The 18,636-nt window shown below is 51.9% G+C and overlaps 8 protein-coding genes and 1 non-coding gene across 9 annotated transcripts; 4 read left to right on the forward strand and 5 right to left on the reverse strand.

Annotated features, from left to right (window-relative positions):
* Positions 1 to 524: 524 nt before the first annotated feature.
* On the reverse strand, positions 525 to 2,023 carry N0V89_011635 (uncharacterized protein; the record flags this gene model as incomplete). Its single annotated transcript, XM_056220364.1, has 3 exons — positions 525 to 788; positions 849 to 1,028; positions 1,082 to 2,023. 3 exons carry the CDS (start codon positions 2,021 to 2,023, stop codon positions 525 to 527), a joined length of 1,386 nt encoding a protein of 461 aa, XP_056065667.1.
* Positions 2,024 to 2,651: 628 nt separating this feature from the next.
* On the reverse strand, positions 2,652 to 3,205 carry OST2 (oligosaccharyltransferase complex subunit epsilon; the record flags this gene model as incomplete). Its single annotated transcript, XM_056220365.1, has 2 exons — positions 2,652 to 2,840; positions 2,981 to 3,205. 2 exons carry the CDS (start codon positions 3,203 to 3,205, stop codon positions 2,652 to 2,654), a joined length of 414 nt encoding a protein of 137 aa, XP_056065668.1.
* Positions 3,206 to 3,529: 324 nt separating this feature from the next.
* On the forward strand, positions 3,530 to 3,956 carry N0V89_011637 (uncharacterized protein; the record flags this gene model as incomplete). Its single annotated transcript, XM_056220366.1, has 3 exons — positions 3,530 to 3,532; positions 3,582 to 3,701; positions 3,756 to 3,956. 3 exons carry the CDS (start codon positions 3,530 to 3,532, stop codon positions 3,954 to 3,956), a joined length of 324 nt encoding a protein of 107 aa, XP_056065669.1.
* A 1,032-nt stretch (positions 3,957 to 4,988) lies between these two features.
* Positions 4,989 to 5,107, reverse strand: N0V89_011638. Its single transcript has one exon. It is a non-coding gene; the product is annotated as a tRNA-Leu (tRNA).
* A 2,024-nt stretch (positions 5,108 to 7,131) lies between these two features.
* N0V89_011639 (uncharacterized protein) lies at positions 7,132 to 8,685 on the forward strand (the record flags this gene model as incomplete). The annotated part of the gene is made up of 3 exons (XM_056220367.1): positions 7,132 to 7,532; positions 7,580 to 8,045; positions 8,551 to 8,685. The coding sequence occupies 3 exons, from the start codon at positions 7,132 to 7,134 to the stop codon at positions 8,683 to 8,685; spliced, it is 1,002 nt and encodes a 333-aa protein (XP_056065670.1).
* Positions 8,686 to 10,443: 1,758 nt separating this feature from the next.
* N0V89_011640 (uncharacterized protein) lies at positions 10,444 to 11,215 on the forward strand (the record flags this gene model as incomplete). Its single annotated transcript, XM_056220368.1, has 2 exons — positions 10,444 to 10,449; positions 10,517 to 11,215. 2 exons carry the CDS (start codon positions 10,444 to 10,446, stop codon positions 11,213 to 11,215), a joined length of 705 nt encoding a protein of 234 aa, XP_056065671.1.
* Positions 11,216 to 11,360: 145 nt separating this feature from the next.
* On the reverse strand, positions 11,361 to 12,727 carry N0V89_011641 (uncharacterized protein; the record flags this gene model as incomplete). Its single annotated transcript, XM_056220369.1, has 2 exons — positions 11,361 to 12,602; positions 12,659 to 12,727. 2 exons carry the CDS (start codon positions 12,725 to 12,727, stop codon positions 11,361 to 11,363), a joined length of 1,311 nt encoding a protein of 436 aa, XP_056065672.1.
* Positions 12,728 to 13,468: 741 nt separating this feature from the next.
* On the reverse strand, positions 13,469 to 15,396 carry N0V89_011642 (uncharacterized protein; the record flags this gene model as incomplete). The annotated part of the gene is given in 2 exon segments (XM_056220370.1): positions 13,469 to 15,009; positions 15,021 to 15,396. 2 exon segments carry the CDS (start codon positions 15,394 to 15,396, stop codon positions 13,469 to 13,471), a joined length of 1,917 nt encoding a protein of 638 aa, XP_056065673.1.
* A 701-nt stretch (positions 15,397 to 16,097) lies between these two features.
* On the forward strand, positions 16,098 to 17,870 carry N0V89_011643 (uncharacterized protein; the record flags this gene model as incomplete). The annotated part of the gene is made up of 3 exons (XM_056220371.1): positions 16,098 to 16,269; positions 16,393 to 17,536; positions 17,588 to 17,870. The coding sequence occupies 3 exons, from the start codon at positions 16,098 to 16,100 to the stop codon at positions 17,868 to 17,870; spliced, it is 1,599 nt and encodes a 532-aa protein (XP_056065674.1).
* Positions 17,871 to 18,636: the final 766 nt, after the last annotated feature.

Here is an 18,636-nt window from a genome sequence, read left to right on the forward strand (position 1 = left end):
CTCAGCTAAAACAAGTCCGAGGTGGGGGTGTCGGCCAAGGCTTCAATGAGGGGCACCGTAAATTCGCGAAACGGAAGATACATTAGCTTCCCATGTAGTATCTTAGCGATTGGTGCGTTTATGCAATGTACCTGAAGTCGCAGGACGGACCTTTAAGAAAATTTATGTTGCGAGTGACTGAATGAACTCACTTTGGTCGATGAGACAGGGTACGAGGCTACGATCACGAGAATTTCCCTATCTTCGTCTATGGCAGCGATCTCATCTTTGATCTTATAACTCAGCGTTGGGGACTCCTCTTCATAATCTGAATCATTCGTCAATTAGGATGCATTGGAAGCGTATGAGATGAAAGCGTAAGCCGTTGGTCCCTTCGCGGAATCCCTCTATATCCGGTGCCGTTAACCGCCTTTCCGTTACGAAAAGGTACCTCAGCGGGTGGTCAGCTTCTTCAGAATGTTTCCGAGTCTGCAATGGATTAGTCGCGTCTAGTGTAACAAGTTGTCCCGATGGCTCTCCAGAATTTAAAGCTTGGCAGCAACGGTGGTAGGCCCGAGAACATGCTCGATAGATTTCGCCGCCCGATGAACAATCAGATCCACTTCCTCGCGGTTGACATCGTACGCCGGAGCTAGAACAACCAGATCACCATTCACTCCATCGACTACGCCGCCACCAGGGAGCACGGCAATCTCAAATTTCTGCAGACCCGCTGCATGGATGGTAGGCGCAACTTTCTGCTTTACAGGAAATGGTTCCTTGGTGTTCCTGTCTTTGACCAGCTCAATCTGCTATACGTCAGTATCGTCGAATCCTAAATCCGTCAAGTGCATGTGGCATGTACGTACCGCCCACGCAAGGCCCCGTCCGCGAATATCGCCAACGTTTGGATGAGCGCCCAACCGCGCTCTTAGTGCCTCACCGAGATATTCTCCCATCCTCTTACAATTCTCGACCAAGCCTTGATCTTGAATGACCTGCTGAACCTCGTATGCCGCCGCACATGCCAACGGATGTCCATGATAGGTCTATGTCTTTATCAGCTGTCCATCACCCGTCCTCACCACCTCCCCGAACTCACCTGGAAGTGCACAAAAGCCTTCGTCCCCCTATCCAACACATCCACGACTTTCTTTCCTACCATCAGCGCTCCGATAGGCACATACCCAGCCCCCAGTCCCTTCGCTACGGTCTGCAGGTCCGGAATTACATCTTCTTGTTCCCAGGCGTGTAACGATCCTGTCCTCCCCATCCCAGCAAACACCTCGTCGAGGATGAACAGCGCACCGTGCCTCTCACACACCTCCTTCATCTTCTTTAGGTAGCCTGGAACAGATGCGACCGCGCCTAGCGTCAATCCCGCCATTGTCTCGAAGACGACTCCGCATACCGTCTCCGGGCCTACACGCTGGAACTCGTCTTCCAACTCTTGTGCGAGGCGCTCGACATACTGCGGCGTCGTCTCTCCCCAGCGGAGATCGCGGTAGGGATAGCAGGGTGAAATATGCGATGTATTTCCTCCGAGCATCGGCTCATAAATAGTTCTCCTCGCCTTATGACCAGACACATCAAGCGCACCAAACGTATTGCCATGATAGCTCCTATCTCTCGCAATAAACTTCGTCCTCTGTAGTTCCCCTTTTTCAACATAGTACTGCCGTGCCATCTTGATAGTTGCTTCGATGGCTTCGGAACCGGAGCCTGTGACGAAGACCTTCTGCATCTTCCCGTTGGTAGAGTCGACGAGGAACTTGGCGAGCTTTTCATAGGCCGGGGTGGTGAAGTGTGGGGCGAAGCAGTATTCTACGGCGTCGAGTTGTTGTTGCATGGCGAGCTTCACGCGGGGGTGGTTGTGGCCAATGCATGATACTGCTGCACCGTTTGATGCGTCATATATGGCGGTGCCAGTGGAAGTGTGCAGGTAGTGACCCTGTGCACGTACGATGTTAGGTGGATCGATTGAGAGTGAAGCATGGAGAACTGAGCTAGGGACTGCTTCGGTGGAGATGGTTCGAGAGGACATGATGGATTCAAGTGATGGGTCGGAGACGATATCTTGGAGCCGTTATGGTGTAAGAGTAGGAATAGTGTTATGCAATCCCATTATATTCTTGCGCATGCGTTTATGGCGTGTTGAGTACAGAGGGGTAGATAAGCATTGACGGAACTAGTAGCCGATGTGACGTGGGGTAATGCAGCTAGAGGTCCAAAGTATGGACAGAGGAACGATAGGTCGTGAGACCATCCCACTGGTATAAATCGTGGTCAAAGCTAGAAGCGTCATTAGTAGCCGTGAAGTTTTGATGAAGAAAGCCGTTCCGCAGTGTTGGGCATGAGCTGCTACAGCCCTTTGAATCGCACCGTGACGCCCATGTTTAGAGCATCACGATCGCTGTTAGTTTGATGTTGCTCAGATCTCCTTATCCCACACACGGCACACTCTTCATAGTCAACGCATCACCGTCAACGTGCAACCGGTGGAATGACATATTCATATCGTAAATTCGATATACCCAACCCTACTTACATCACATGGAATTTTCTGCCACCCGTTGAACGCCGATACTTGCCCAACACAAATCAAGCTGCCTTCTCCTTCCATCCGTGACTGTGCTCACAGTTTTATACCAAGACTCTCAGGCGCTCGCCAATCAGTTTATGAAGTTGATACAGAAGAAGTGCAGGATTAACGAGCCGAACACGAAATCAGCAAATGCGCGTTCGTGAGAGATCTTCTCAAACTCGGCTTTGTTCTCGGGGTTGGTCTGCATGCGGAGGGAGGCAGTGAGGACGAATTGGCCTACGGTTGCGCTGAAGCCGGAGAGGAAGGCGTTGAAGGGCTGTGAGATTGAGTCAGCACTTGCTCAACGTCGCCCGTCACATAAAGTTCCACATACGCCACAGAGTCGCCAACACATCATATAGCCATAGAAGTAGTTGTGAAACCCCGCGATGAGGATGGGAGCTGGATTATACATACAAAGTTGCCCACGATCAGACAGTATACGAATTGCAGCACGCCGACTACGACCAAGAACACCATGAAGCTGTCCAGAAGCTTGGTTCGCTGCGGAGTCTTCTCGACATATTTGTTCCATACACCCTGCACGATTTCTTGCGCGTCCAGCGAGCCGCTCTTGCCCGATTTCGACGTGCTCGGCGAGGCGGTGGAGGTTTTCTCGGGAACTCTTTGTTTGGGCGCCATCCTGACGTCGATTGAGGGGTGGCCGGGAGGGAAATGTTGATTCGAGTCAAGGTGGTGCTCTGGAGCTTGAGGCCAGTTGGAGAGTTGAGGGGCCCGTGCGTGATTACGTGTACCTGTTCCTGACAGGGATGTGAGCTGAAGCGGAGACGTCGGCATTTCGGAGGTGTCAAGGCGCGGGAGCGATGATACAATCAATAAACGAGCTCCCCGCATAGCTGTTGGTCATCGAAGCGTCTAGACGGCAACGTAACTTGTACCTGACATACCGTTCTGCACCTTTGACTGATCTCTCTCATCCACGCAATCACGCTGAATTTACGAACAATGGTGAGTGCGCTGCATACGTCGCGCAATGACACGCTGACACAATACACAGGCAGCTCTCGACAACATCGGCCTCATCCTCGGCGCTCTTACTGCTGGAGGTGGTATCACTGGTTACGTTCGTACTGGCTCTGTCCCATCTGTCGCCGCAGGTGTCTCTGTCGGCACTCTTGTGAGATTTCCCACGTCACTTCCAGCCATAAGAACATGCTGACACCAGCTACAGTACATTCTGGGTGCCCTTCGCATTCGCAACGCCCAACCGTACGGCGTCGAACTCGGCCTCTTGGCCTCCATTGTACTTGCTGGCAGCTCCTTTCCTCGCGCGCTCAAGACGCAGAAGCCGCTGCCCATTGGGCTGAGCTTATTGGCTGCTTACGGGTTGTGGGCTTTTGGTTCGGCGTGGTCGCGAGGACGGGCGAACTAGATGGGAAGGAAGCGGAAAGTGGAGTTCGGAGACCGGAAAAGGGTATGTACGCTAGGAATTGTAAGAAGACAGGGATGAAGCTATGATAAGTCTGAACTTGAAATGCTCGAACTGACTGATGTCGTGTACTTGGTCTGTTGAGCCACCACAGTGGCCGACACAAAAAATGAACCACTCAGCGTCAACTCGTCCCAGAACCCACCTCTGCTGTTGAGTTCGAAGCTAGCTATACGTTTATAATTATGTAGCGTAGGTTAACTTACGCTACTATACATGTTTTGGGCCGCGACCTGATACTCTATGGACGTGTCTCAACGTTGACGCGAGAACTGAGTCATATGTTGGTGTCGGCCGCCGTGCACCGTGATCTGGGATGATTAAGATGTTGTTCTAAACTACTTTAGTCTGCGATTAGTCCTTTCGCTCTGTCTTGTAATTCTACTCGAAGTGCTGTGTATGTGCTGTGCAAACCAGAAGTGCTGGAAGGCAGGGCTGCATAATCTCCCAAGGTTACCTTTTCATGAACCTACCATCCGCTGCACGACAATGTTTCCCGCAATCGAGGTATTAATGCACAAACTACTTCCACTGAGATAGACTAAACCCACCTCTGCTTAGGTGGATCCTCTGGCTAGGGAGGCAATATCACACCAAATTCGTGTCTATGCGTCCAAAAAAGGCGGGTTTTGGCAGTAGAATAGCTCTACCACCTCTATTTAGTTCTATATACACTCTTAAGGACTGTATTTGTATAAGAGGTAGAATACTTCATCTGTTTTATACAGTCTTTTATCGAATGTGGCTGGAGCCGTGTGAATCACGTGATGCTCACGCAAATTTTAGTATCGCCAGAGGTGGATTTAGTCTATGAGAAGTGGCAAGCAAAAGAATGGTTCGGCCATCTAATGTCATATAGGCTGGCGCAGCCTTATCCACAATGCAGCATCACTCCCAGAAGGTTGGGTACTTGGGGGAGCCTACTTTTTGCGATGTGAATCAAGAAAAAAGGTCCCCAGAACCGCAAAAAGATGTTGTCGGAAGGGGGATTCGAACCCCCGCGGGCAAAGCCCATGAGAATGCGCCTTACAAGTGTAAGGAAGCTCTTATTCAATCGCTTGAGTCACACGCCATAACCACTCGGCCATCCCGACGCTTGATTCGATGGAAGTGAATGTCCCGTTACAATATATATATCACCAGTGTAATTTGTGGAGCAAAGGATGGGGTTCTGCCGGCTCGCTCAAACTTTCCCGTAGCGAAGTGGGCTTATTCGCTTGAACCCCACTTCGCGCTGGGTGTACACAGTAGCGCCCCCAGCCAGACGGGCTAGGTGACCTACGGAACGAAACTTTTGAGGAGAAATGATCGACGAACTACCTTGATACGGGGGCTACTGATAGGTCTTTAGCAGGATGTACATTTATGAGATAGGTACCTAGGTATGTACGAAGCAGATCTTTGACTCGTCTGGTGTCCGCGCCAAGCCGTCTTTCCTTTCTATAACACCAACCGGTGCTTTCCTTGTCCTCAACTTCTGTCTTGTTCAGACATCATAACACAGCCGATTTAGAAACATGGAACCCGCGAGTGTCTCAGTGGAACACCTAATGCAGTCCCTCGCAGCAAACACAAGTCTCCTATCACTACCTTGCAAGCTCAGAGTGCATATATTCACGTTTGTGTTGGGGGAGGTGCGCTGCAAGCGACCGCTAGTGATATGGGAAGACGTTTGTACGAGCAGTCCAGGTTATATCCGGCCCATATCAACCGCCATCCTTCAGACTTGTCGGATAACATACGATGATTGCCTACCGATCTTATATGATCTTGCGACTGTCGAAATAACCATCCGAAGCAAGGCACAGGACGACAGCTTTTTACGCCCCGAACTTACTCTGGGAGCGATCGAGGACTGTCCACTGCTACCGCGATTGCGGCACATCGAACTTGAGGTGGCCTATAAATGCCACCAGAAGCACATCGAACATGCCAGCGAGCGTATCAGAAAGCTTGCTCACGTTTGTGAGAAATCCAAGACCATCGACCTGGTCTTCTTTGATGAAAGCACAGGCTCTTCTACTGAACCAACGGATCCTGTGCTAGAGGCGTCGACGAGTCCTATTTTAGAAGCTGCGGGCGCATTGGAATGCGACAAGTTAGTCGGCATCGGTCGAAACCTCAAGGCTAGCAAAACCATGGAGTCCTCGCTCGCAGTGGTTCGCGCTCCAGCGCAGTGCCCATGGTTGTACGGATTCTCTCCAACACGAGGAGATATTCCGAGAGATATGCTTTGATTATTTCGAGCAAGCATTCGGAAAATACATCTGGGATGGACTTGAACGGTTTTGCGCAGACTGAACCAATCCAGAAGTCATCGGGCCAGCTGGCTTCGGGACTGTGTGCTAGCTGCTACAGGGACACAGCCGGGCTATTGCTTTTGTTGGGTTCGGACTACTTCGTATACCTAGGTAGTCAAGACTCAACAAATGTGCCTATGGACTTCAGGTGGCAGAAGGGCAAGCTGAGCTGTTGAAGGCTGAGCGAAGAACATGATACCTACACAGGGTGAGGTCGGTCATCGGCAACCACGACAGCCGGTAGGCCAGTTGCCGCCTGCCAATCACCTGGGCAGGTAATGCTAGCCTACCTCCTGCGGTTAGCAACAGGATACGGGACTAGTTGCAGCCTCGACGCGTATTCTGCTTGTGTGCCTATCACAAGTGATACCAACAATGCAATGTGGCTGTGATCATCCTCGTGTTCTCAGCTCGCCAAGGCAAGGCAAGGCATCTTCGACTGCCAGCTTGCGATGCGACGCAGGCTTATCGATGAATCTTCTGCCCCTCGGACAGACGCAGTTTAGTTAGTAACTGTACTCAAAAATACCAAAAAAACGACTTTGCAGCGTCGTAGAGACTCGGTAAGTCTGTTGACAATCACCATGGTCCGGGTTTCTAAGCCATCACCGAAGCTGCTGTAAGGTCGGGTGTTGAAACCGGTGAGCAAGGGGAAGCGAGTTCTTCTCAATGCAAGGCTGACTGAATAAAAGCAGCCCGGTCAGACTCATTTTCATCGTTATTATCTCCCTTATCGTCCAGAAGTGCCCTCGATCATCATCGCTGTCTCCGTGATCGCCCAGAAAATTCCAGAGAAGTGCCCTAAGAAATCCATCATTATGGAGGCTGCCGCTGCGGTCGTCAGTTTTGTAGGCCTAGCAGCCCCTGTTGCGCAGGGTCTGAAGTTTCTGTATGACTTCACGACCGACATGAAGGATTGTCCAAAAGAGATCCGCGAAATGAAAACCGATCTTGAATTGGTGGAAGCTTTGATCACGCAAGTGATTCAGCAGTGCAATGAGCGCGACGTGCGACTTCGAGAAAGCGCGGAACTGGCACGCGCGATTGGCCACGCCCAGGAAAGCGTCGAAGATCTGAAGAAAGAGCTGACTGCGTATGTTGCGGATGGAAAACGCAAGCGATTCAGGTTTGCAGCCAAAATCAGCCAAACGCAGAGGCTCAGAGCAAGCTTGGATAGGACAAGGACCATCATGTTAGATTTCAAAAACCAGCTGCAAAGGTAGGCTATCCTTTAGTTACTCTTGATCAATCGCTGACATCTGATAGCGACCTGCTATATGACATCCGCGACACGAGTCAAAAGGTTCTCAGATCAGTCGAGAAGACGAACCAAAACCTGGAAACATACGACAATAGCTTCCACAAAGTTGCGCAACAAACCGAGATACAAGCGAAAACCACGAATGCATCTATGGACAGAATCGAGAGCTCGGTCCAAGTAACAAGCGACAACTCATCCGAGGGCTTGACTGACATAAAAATTGTGGCGAAGAAGCTTGAACACATTACAGACTTATTGACGGAAACAAGATTATCGCCTTCACCGAGTTCGATACCATCAACACCTGCATTATCGCGCGAGGTCAGTGATATCTCAGCCATCAGCTCGTCCCAGGAGACAACCGCCAGCAGCATTACGAGCTCTCCAAGCATTTCGCGATCAATCTCTCAGAATCCTCGCCAAGCGAATGCCCTTCCAGAACACCCCCTTCTACAATTCAAGGACAATCAGGTAGGAACTCGTGCCCATGCATTACTATCCGTCTAACGCAGCTGCAGTTCCACTTCTTGATCGCGCTCATCTTTACACAGCGCACCAGCAAACAAAATCTCGCTTGCCAACGCGCCTCCGAGTGTCTGGCAGCATATTCAACACCAGATTCACTTTCAAAAGCATCGCCTGAAGCTCTCGGTCAATACTTCGGTGGGATAGGTCTGCACAAAGTCAAGCCACCTCAGTTGATCAAGCTAGCTCAAGCATATGTCAAAGATCCACCAAAAGTGGGCAGAGTGCGTTCGAAAACTAGGTGTCCTGACTCCGAGGTAACGCATTTACCGCAGATCGGGACACAGTCAGTTAATACTTGGCTGGTATATTGCTGTGAAAGAACAGATATCGTGACTGAGGATAAGACGTTGTTGGAATACATGGAACATCTGAAAAAGGGAGCGCGCGCCACTGTTCATCCGCGGTTATATTGATTGGATGTAGTGAATTTTTCCAAGATTCCAAAAAGGCCCTAGCATCGGAGTTGCTCAAGGACGACTTCGAGATGGGCAAGGTATGCGGGCTTCTGCGGACCTGCACCAGCATACCCATGGTACTAGATAATGCAACATGGTCAAGAAATGCCAACATTCGGATGCGATAATCCAGCCCATATCTCGAGAGCATCTTTTGCTATTCAGTCGTATATGAAAATGGCATACGTTGGTTCCACGCAAAACATTGGATTGTATGATGAGGATGTACTTCCTGTAGCACACTACCTATTTGCTCTATTTGGACACACATGTGCAGGGAGTCTTTACCAAACCTGGAGTATATAGCGATACCTTACACGTGACTTACACAAAACATGCTTTAGAGGCCCGTGAACGATGAGGTGAGTATCAAAGTAGCTGTCGCGTCACCAAGCGGCAAGTGAATACACTGTCACGTGGTACTACAGTGTCCACGGGTGATGTTATCGTACCATAGCCGATCAGACTTAGCGCATCTTAGCGTCGCCCGTCCCTTCCTATTATATCACCAGGTGCGCTCGTTCTCCTCTACTCAGGCATTCAATCCCCGCCGGTCCGGGCCGCTGGCCGCCGGCCACGCCAATTGCTATCGCCTACCGTATAATCCATGTAGTATGGTGCCACTATTCGGTTGCGCGCGACGCGACTCACCACGTCAAGAACTGGTGCCTTTACGGTTCAGCCAGTAGCCCATTAAGCGGCATTCAAACCAGTATTCCACAAAAGCTTAATAACAATTCTCTGATCGCTTGATCGAGGGACAAGCCACGGGCGCAGAAACGCAACGCTACTGTAGCTACGTATCTTATATCCTAGGTGTTCTTAGATATCACTTAAGCAGCGAAGCTGCGCAAGACAGACTGATCACCTCACATTTCTCTCCCATTGTATGCTCTACACACAAGCAACAAGCCGCAATGCATTACTCTATCCTTCCCATACACAAGAGCGTATAATCGTACGAGTAGAAGCGGTTAGAAGGTGCATCAGCGGAGTGTCATCGCGCCTACCTCAAACGGCAGACTAGCAGGGCCACATCGGACACTGGAGCGCCTTCCCAAAATGTCACGATGCAACTGCCCTCGAGAGATGGCCGTGCGCTACTTGCAATCTATCCATCCTTCGCTCTCTGTAGCTCCTTTGCCTTTCACAACTCGTTCACCCTTCGCGACTAGCGGCGCCTGTCCTTACGCATCCTCAAGTAGTCCCATTCATCGCCTCCTCCTATTGCCTACAAGCCCACCTGCCTTTATTCTAGGTCCCAAACCACACTCTTTGGGTAACAGCGACAATGGAGGCCTCTAAACCCTCAAAATTAAGCAACCATGTTGCCGTTGACACTTTAGACGGCAAGAGTTAAGGTAAGTATGCACACATCTAACCTAAGATAAGTCTAATATCATGTAGTAGGCACAGAAAGTGCCGAAATCGCCATACAAACCCTAGGAAAATACGTTGACAAGAAACTCGAGCAACTTGACGATACCAACCAACCGGTAGACTAGCGGGGCCACATCCTCGCGCCTGCCCTGGATGTCAAGATTTACACGTCCTCGAGAGATGACTTCGTGCTACTTGCAACCTCTATCCTTCGCTTTCTACGACCAGCGACGCCTATCTCTGCGCCCACTCTAGCTATTCCCTTTCTTGCTAGCTTGTTGCATTGCCTGTCTACCTCCTTCGCCTTGTACGACGACCAATGCCTACCTCTGCGCGCGCTTCAGCCGCTCTTCCGCGTTATCTTCCTGTATTGCCCGCCTGCACAAATCGTCTTTAGGCAACAGTAGGAATGAAGGAGTAGGGTGGAGTCATCCACGCTCTTGAACAGAAAGAGGCGCCACGCTATTAAATTTCCGAGAGGAAGAATGCCACCCAACGCGTTGAACATGAAGGTAAGTGCGCAATGGATCTGACCTGAGATAAGTCTAATACCACGCAGTGAGCACGGAAACTGCGGAGATCGCCATCAGGACGATAGAGAGATACGTCGACAGGTTAATGGATCAGGCCGACAAAAGCAGCAAAGCAAACGAAGCCACCTACCTAAAGAGTTCGTTTCAAGCGTTCACGGCCAAGCTGGTAGCATCATCCGTGCTACTCAACGAGCATATACCATATAGGCCTCTACCCAAACACCGCAGCATCGTCAATACTGCCATCGACGTACCCATCATACCTAGCGAAGGGACCGCTCGTGCACACGACTTGCTTCCACCAGTGAAACCGCAAAAGCAGCACCTGGGGGCCCAAGACACCCCTACCAGTCAACCACCGAAACCGGCTGCTCGCATCCACACGCGATGGGCAAAAGAGGAAGAGGAGCTGCTCATCCGACTGAGAGAGGGAGACGACGAAACCATTGAGGAAAACCGGTTCGAGGCCTTTCGTCACCACTTCCTTGGTCGCTCATCCGCGGCGATGAAACGCGAATATTACGACCTACGACCGAAACAGCAGGACAGGCATTGGAAAAAGTTGAAAGCAACCCACGCCTCTGATGACGATAGCGTGCACCACGAACACATCTCAGAAACCAACTCAAACCCCGATAGCGAGAACAACGCCAATACTACTACCGCACTCACGCCTCTCCCGCCACTCCCCGCAAAAGCTGCAGGACATGTACCATGTCCTAACCAAAACCGGAGTTGCAACTGATGGTTCGCTGTACGCCATGATATCGATCAGTGCGAGTACAGACAGGGGGATCCGCCATTCTTTTGCCTACTGTCGCTACTTCACCATCTCTCTACTTGGATATTGTCCCTGTGCTGTTCAAGCATGATCAACCTATTGACACATTCTAAGCCCCCACCGGCGGCGGACTCGTTCCTTTCCCTTCCGCCATCCTCGCAATCTGTCCCGCGTAATACAGCACATCGACGCCGGCACCCACAATCTTGGGTCCCAGATTTCTCACAAACCAGTTGCCCCTCACAAACCTCAAGTCACACCTTGCATCCTCATCCTTCATATCCTCGTTCAACAGCACCTCTTTCGCCAACCTCGGCCATATGGCACTCGGCCTCCCCAGCCCGACAAGATCACAAGCCCCTGAGTCGAGCGCCGCCTGCATACCCTTTCTGCTGCGGAACCCACCCGTCACCATGAGCAGGACGTTAGGATAATGCGAGCGCACGGAGCGCGCGTAGTCGAGGAAGAACGCTTCACGGTGGATAGTACGTGCTGACTTCACCGAAGGAGCATCACCAGCTGACATACGCAGATTCTCGATCGTCCCGCCGCTGATCTCAAGGAAATCGATGCCTTCCGCGACAATCAGGCCGACCTGTTCTAGTGACTCGTCAAGGCTTTCGTGCCCACCTATGTCCGCGCTGTTGAGCTTGATACCGATGCAGAAAGTAGGTGGGACCACGGCGCGGATGGCGTGGATGACTTCTATCACTATGCGCGCGCGGTTGGAGGGCGTGCCACCATAGGAATCCGTTCGGGTATTGGTCTTGGGTGAGAGGAATTGCGTTAGAAGAAAGCCATGGGCGGCATGTATCTGTACTCCTGTGAACCCGGATTCGTGGCATAGCTTTGCGGCTGCGGTAAACTGCTGGACTGCTTCGTGTATTTCTTTTACGGTCATGGCACGAGGCGTGCCAAACAGCAATTTGCTCAGCACATAGTCGGTCATGCTATTGCCCAGGATAACAGGAACCGCAGAAGGCGCAACAGCTTTTGCAAAGAAAGAACGATTCCCGCAGCCAGCTGGCGACTGACGGCCAGGGTGCACGAGCTGGACGAGGGCTGGTGTATCGTTCTGACGGGCGGCGAGGGCCCAGCGTTCCCACTTGTCTCTGGTGGCGGGCGAGGGCGCGGGCTTACAATTGATGTTGTTGGGGTGGCCCATGTAGATTGTTGAGACCTCCATCTCGCCTGTGAAAGGTGTAAGAATGATGTATCGAGAGAGAGGGAACAGAAAAGGTATACCTGTGATTACAGCTCCCCAGCCTCCACTGCTCCAGGTGTCGTACAAAGTTATGTATTTGTCGCTTGGGTCATTGTCTTTGTCTGCTAAAGACTCTGCCATTGCCGCCTGTGGTTGGGAATTAGGAGGTTATTCTTGACAGTTTTTGGAATGCTAGTACGTACCTTGACAAGGCGATTTGGAAAGACAACTCCGCTCGGTGTCTTGAGAGGGCTATGCAGCTGTACAGACATGGTTGTGGCGGACATGGTGGCTGGTTGGCGGGTAATGATTGACGAAATGAGATTGGATTTGTTCGAGTATCATGATGTGCATGTCGGCTCAAAGCTTGCTTATCTATCAATCTGCTGGAGTATATGTGCGACTGTTTTGTCCCATCAAGCGCCCTTCAGCAGCTTCAACAATGATGTCCTCCCAGATGCACACTAACGCCTTACATGGAGAAAGGTCGGCGGAGCTCCACGCGCCGTGTGTCAGCCACAGATAATAGCGGAGAGCATGAGCTAGGCCAGATAGTCTACTGGATCGTGGCTCCCTAGTAAGTCTGTCTAAGAAGGTTAATGCCGGAAATACTTCGCGAAGCAAGACCTCGCATTTGCTCGCTTAGGCGTGTTTGTAAATCCTTGCCAATAGTTTTCTCACAAACCACCCATCATATAACAAGTGATATGTTCGACATGGGAAAGGGGAGATAGTACACGCGTAAGGTGTGCATTGCCAATTTAGTACCTCGCGAGGTGGAGTTCCGCCGCCCCCACAGGCAGCACACCACTCAAATAATCGGCAGCATCCGCACCAGCGCCCTTCTCTCCGGTCTTCGCAAAATGAGTCAAAGGGAGCGGAATGAAACAAGTAAGCAGTTTGAAGGTGTCTAACGCAAGTTTGTCGCAGGATGGACGAGCGCACTAATCAAGAAGCTATGAAGTACTCGATTATTACATGTCGGGAGCGGGGATATCGCATCGCCATTGCACTCAATGTTCGCAGAAGCTGAACGACTCCTGCCGGATTCGTTCATCATGATCTGCGACAAACAACTTTCGCTCATCCATCAATTCCACCCTTAGCTTGTTCGCTTCCTCGAGGGTCAGCGGAAAATCACCTGCGCTATCCGTTACCCATTCCTGCAATTCGGCTGGTAGCTTGTTCACCCGATCGAGGTCACGAACCATCTCCTTCCACCATTCTTTCTGCTGTGGCGGCACGTTGGCTGTTGATGGAATTCTGGTATACGGATCGACCAAAAACAGTGCGACTATCTTGCGATGGCCAGGCATCGTCTTGTCCGCCAAAGAGAAGGGGCTAACGCGATGCTGGAGGACGTTCGGGAAGGTGAGAAGACGTCCCTCGCGAGTGAGCACAGAACCTAGTTCTTGAACTGCTGGGCCGAAATTTGTGATACCGTAGAGGCGTTCAAAGTGTTCGTGGTCACTTTGTTCGTACGGTTTTTCCCCGAGCCACTCACTACTTGTTGCCTCGCGGAAGGAAAGGTACGAATCAGTAATGTTATTACTGTCGTAGTAGTACAGGGCCGAAGCGCATATGTGCTCGTTGAGCTGCCCTTCTATGTGCCAGGCCCCGCCGTCGTAGGACGGCTTCTCGGGAGTGAGATGGATGCTGGCCAGCTTAATAATAATCTGCAGGCCGTGATTTGCGAAACGCTGGCGAAGGTCAACGGAATGTTCACTTCGTCCGACAATGCCATCATCACTTCTACGAGTGGAAAAGGGTCCTGGCTCCGGAGGGACGAGTGTGCGGTTTTCTTCTCTCCATGCGTTATCGAGTTCCCAGGGGTCATCGTCGTCGGAGTCCTCGTCCTCGCCTCGTGGGCGCTCTCCCTCTGGCTCGATCCAGGGTACATCGTTGAGGTCTATACGCGGATCTTCTTGGGTGGTCTCCGTCGAATCCAGCGTCGCATTCCACATGGGAATCGTCTTAGCGATCACTCGCTCCAATACCTCGTATAGTTGTTTATGCTTCTTAGGCTGCAGATTATTGATGTAGCTAGTGATCTTGATACCATTTTCGTCTGTGAATGCAACCTCGCATGGCAGCCACTGGAACTTGGCGGAGTAGAAGTGCTGATTTTGCAATGATCCCCAGTAGGATAATCCAGCCCAGGATGTCACCTCCGTTGCAGCCTTCTCAGGTACTGGCATAATGCCACCTTTTCCAATCCATTGCTCGCAATCGTCTAGCGACATGGTCCCGCCCTTGCCTTCCCATTGGCCAGCACTGTCGCCAAGTACGTCTCCGTATTGGGGCTTAAGTACCCTGGAGAGGCCATAAATTAGTGGGAACAGGGAGGGATGCACCAGATCAAGAACCTTTCTATCAGAGTTAGGGTGCCAGTCCTTGGCGCTCTCTGGTACATTTTCGAGAGGGAACACTGCCGCTCGGATATCTTCCTTGAGCTGGGCAGGGATGATATTGTCGGACTTGAATACAGTGGCAGTGGCATCTAGCGCTGGAATGAAACCGAGCTCTTTCTCCATTTTCGCATACTCCCGCATTTCTGCAAGGCACTGAATGGTGAGCTGAGCTTCGAGAGGTTGAGCAGGTCACTCACGTAGTCCCACATTTTCTCGCTGAATTGCTTCTCGGGAGGCTCATTTTTGAAGATGTCGATCGCCTCCTTCTTCCACTTTGCCACGATCTCTTCGTCGAAAAGTTTTCGAGTCCACTCAGGCTTATCGGTAAGCCGATCCATGACCTTCATCATGTTGCGCTCACGCAGCATCAGAGGAGTGCCTGACCAGTCCGATATTGCATTCGCAAAGCGTGGGCGATCCTTATCCTTGACATTCCAGCTCGACCAAGGATGGTCGGAGATGCCGTTAAGCGGACTGGTCAAGCCGAGCAAAAGAACGTCATTGGGGTTTGTGGTCTCGACGGTAGCCATGATGCCTCTAGCGTTAGGCTTGGATGTGCTGTCGTTTGCGGATGCAGTGTGTAGTCAGGATCGAAGATGACGTTCTAAGTCCGCCTGCGCCAGCAGAAGTGAAGAGACGGCACTGCTACGGAGTCAAGCGAGCAGAAGAAGGACAATGAGTTGGGATGAACCTATGGAAGTATGGCATCGTGGTTTATATCTCAAGATTCGCTAGGCGACAATGTGCAATTGGCGAATGAGGAGGCAGCGTGGCGTACAGTCCAGGCAGCGAAGTGGGGCTGCAATTTCGAATCATCGAGGGCAGAAGAAAGAACAGGCACCTGCCAGTCACTTTGTAGAGAAATGCGTGTCCGGATGGCAAGCAGTGCTGGCGGCACCTGCCTGTTGAAAATCGCGCCAGCTGCCTGATCATATATGTGCATGTGGAGCGGACTCGGATGCTGAGGGTATTGCGCCGTCATACGTGACTTGGAGCCACCATCTGTGCTACAATACGACTTGTCGATGGGCACCCGACATTTTTCGATGCGATCGTGAACGTGACGTGTGGCTCGCCATGGTGTTGAGGAGTGATGTGGCTGGTGCCGTCGTTCCGTGTGCTACGGCTCGCTGCAGGGGTCTTGCAGCTTAAGCCCCGCCGTTGCATGCCGCAGGCCATATTAAAGGCGCCCGCTGGAGCTGCAGAGGGATGCAATACCGCTTCCCTTCACATGTCGAATCTCGAAGCTGGTGAGCAGCAAAGCTCACGCGAAGCGCAGTCGCCGGTGGAAAATGGCGACAGCAGCAAGGAGCAACGGCACGCTGCGGCGCTCATTCAGAAGAACTACCGCGGATACCGGGAGCGGCGACAACTGGAGGGAATGGGGCTGGACGCCAGTTCACGTTGGTCTGAAGTATGCTTGCGCTTCGTACATGCGGCGTAGACTGACTTGGGCAGGCCTTGAAAGAGGGTTCGTTTCCACCATCGTCCCCATATCGAACCCTGGAGCTAACGAACGTTACTAGCGAAATGGAGAAACGCAACGAAACCGATTCCCCGTTCTGAACGACCAACACGCGACACGTTAACTACCCCCGAACAACGTTCAAGAGCAGCATCCGATGCTGCTCGCCAGAACTGGAAACGCGTAGGCGAAATCGCAAGACGAGCGGGCGGGGACGACCCAGTCGACGAGATCGAAGACGACGATGACCAGCGCACAAAAGCACAGCAAAAGGCTGAGCGGGAGAAGACGGCGAAGATGATGGACCTGCAGTACTTCCTTGAGATGGTTGATCAGAAACATCGCTATGGGTCCAACCTGAGAGCATACCACGAGCAGTGGAAGAAGTCTGAGACAAACGAGAACTTCTTCTACTGGCTCGACTATGGCAACGGCAAGGACTTCGAACTTCCGACAGTATCACGAGAGCGTCTCGAAAAGGAGCAAGTACGTTATCTATCCAGGGAAGAGCGTTTGCAGTACCTGGTCAAGGTTGATAACGAGGGGCGGCTGTGCTGGGCGAAGAATGGCGAGAGAATCAGTACAACCATGGACTACAAGGATAGTATCAACGGCATCGTGTCCAAGGACGACAGCACGCCTGCTTATGCTCCAGGTGGGAAGCTTGAGAGTGGTCCTATTCGCAGAAGCTCCACAGACTCATCCAGCTCCGAATCTTCTGCAGAACACAGCGATGTGGAAGGGGAGCATTACGTGAACCACGACCTGAAGCAGTCTAAGGGGTTGGCTAAGATCAAATACGTGTCGGCTGCGACCGTGCTAAACCACTTGTTGAGAGGTTCCGTAAAGCCAAACTCGTGGATCTTTGTGGCCGACACCCAGTTCCGTCTTTATGTTGGTATCAAGCAGTCGGGTGCCTTCCAGCATAGCTCCTTTCTCCATGGTGCTCGGATCTCGGCCGCAGGTCTAATCAAGATCAAAGATGGGCAACTGCGTCGACTGTCTCCCCTGTCAGGTCATTATCGGCCTCCTACGAAGAACTTCCGCGCCTTCGTACATTCGCTCAAGGACAATGGGGTGGACATGTCACGTGTCTCCATATCACGATCTTACGCAGTCTTGGTAGGTCTTGAGATGTACGTGAAGACACGCAGGAAAGTCAAGCATGGTATCGAACACGCGCACAACTCCGAAATCAAAGTAATGTAAGCGATCCTGCAGCCGTTGACCTTGATGAGTGCTGACATGGGATCTAGGCATCCAGAAGAATACGAAAAGAAGATTGAAGAGTCCAAAGACAAGAGTAAGAGCGCGCAGAAGGAGCGACAACTCATTGCTGCCCACAATGAGAAGCATGAGGCGGAGAAGCGAGAAAAGAGCTGGAGACGCAAAATCTGGCACAAAATACGTCACCCTTCCGTTTCGTCGAGGGAGGATGTGAAGGAGAAGAAGCACAAGGATCCTGTGAGCAAGTCGGGACAAGATGTGGAGAGCGGGATCCCGCCCTCTGGAAAGCGTGCGTCGCTTGGCGGTACCTGAGATGGTCCGAGGACGTACATGACCTTGAGGCTGCGCGGCATGGGCTAGCTATTCGATTCCACGCGCGCAGCATCACTGGTGGTTGGCTTTGTACCTGCATTCCCTGCATTCGGCGTTGGTGGTCCACTTCTCTGCAGATATCCCGCAACCGCCCTGACCGGCTTTATCTATTGCTACGGCATAATTAATGTTACATTTTCTGTCGTCGCGAATCTTTCCACATGGTGATGCGCTCGGCTCGGCTCTCACGAGTCAACCGATCGTACCGATACAGAGGGTCTTCCGGATTCCGACGGTTGCAGACCCACGAACAGCGTCTTCGCCGTTGCGGATCTCGTTGGGCTCGGCTAGACCTTCCGTCTGACATCACTGGCCCTTTACTGGCGGACGCGACAGGTACCTGCATCCAAGTACTTGCTCATCACTTTTGCCAAAGTTTATCGACGGCAGTGATGTACCTATGGGGCGCCAGTGACCTCTTGAAATTTCCGCGACGTATTGCGGCCTCAGGAACAGGATTGATGGTGAAACCGACCCGCTTTCCGCTCGCGCTATGACAGGCGTCGCGGCGGAAGAACGACAGAGGCGTCGCTTAAGCGGGCAGGCGGACCGGGCTGCGCAGGGACAATGACAAGATTCGCATGCCGCTGGCGAGGCTCTATCTCGCGTTCGCCATGATGTCGGACGATGGCGAGTGGTGAAGTGAGTGATCGACGCCGCTTCTTTGTGCGGGCACGGCGCTAGTAGGGATCCCCGAACGGAGCTA

Source organism: Didymosphaeria variabile (genome assembly GCF_027946475.1).
Source record: "Didymosphaeria variabile strain IMI 356815 chromosome Unknown scaffold_9, whole genome shotgun sequence".
In the NCBI taxonomy this organism is placed as follows: domain Eukaryota; kingdom Fungi; phylum Ascomycota; class Dothideomycetes; order Pleosporales; family Didymosphaeriaceae; genus Didymosphaeria; species Didymosphaeria variabile.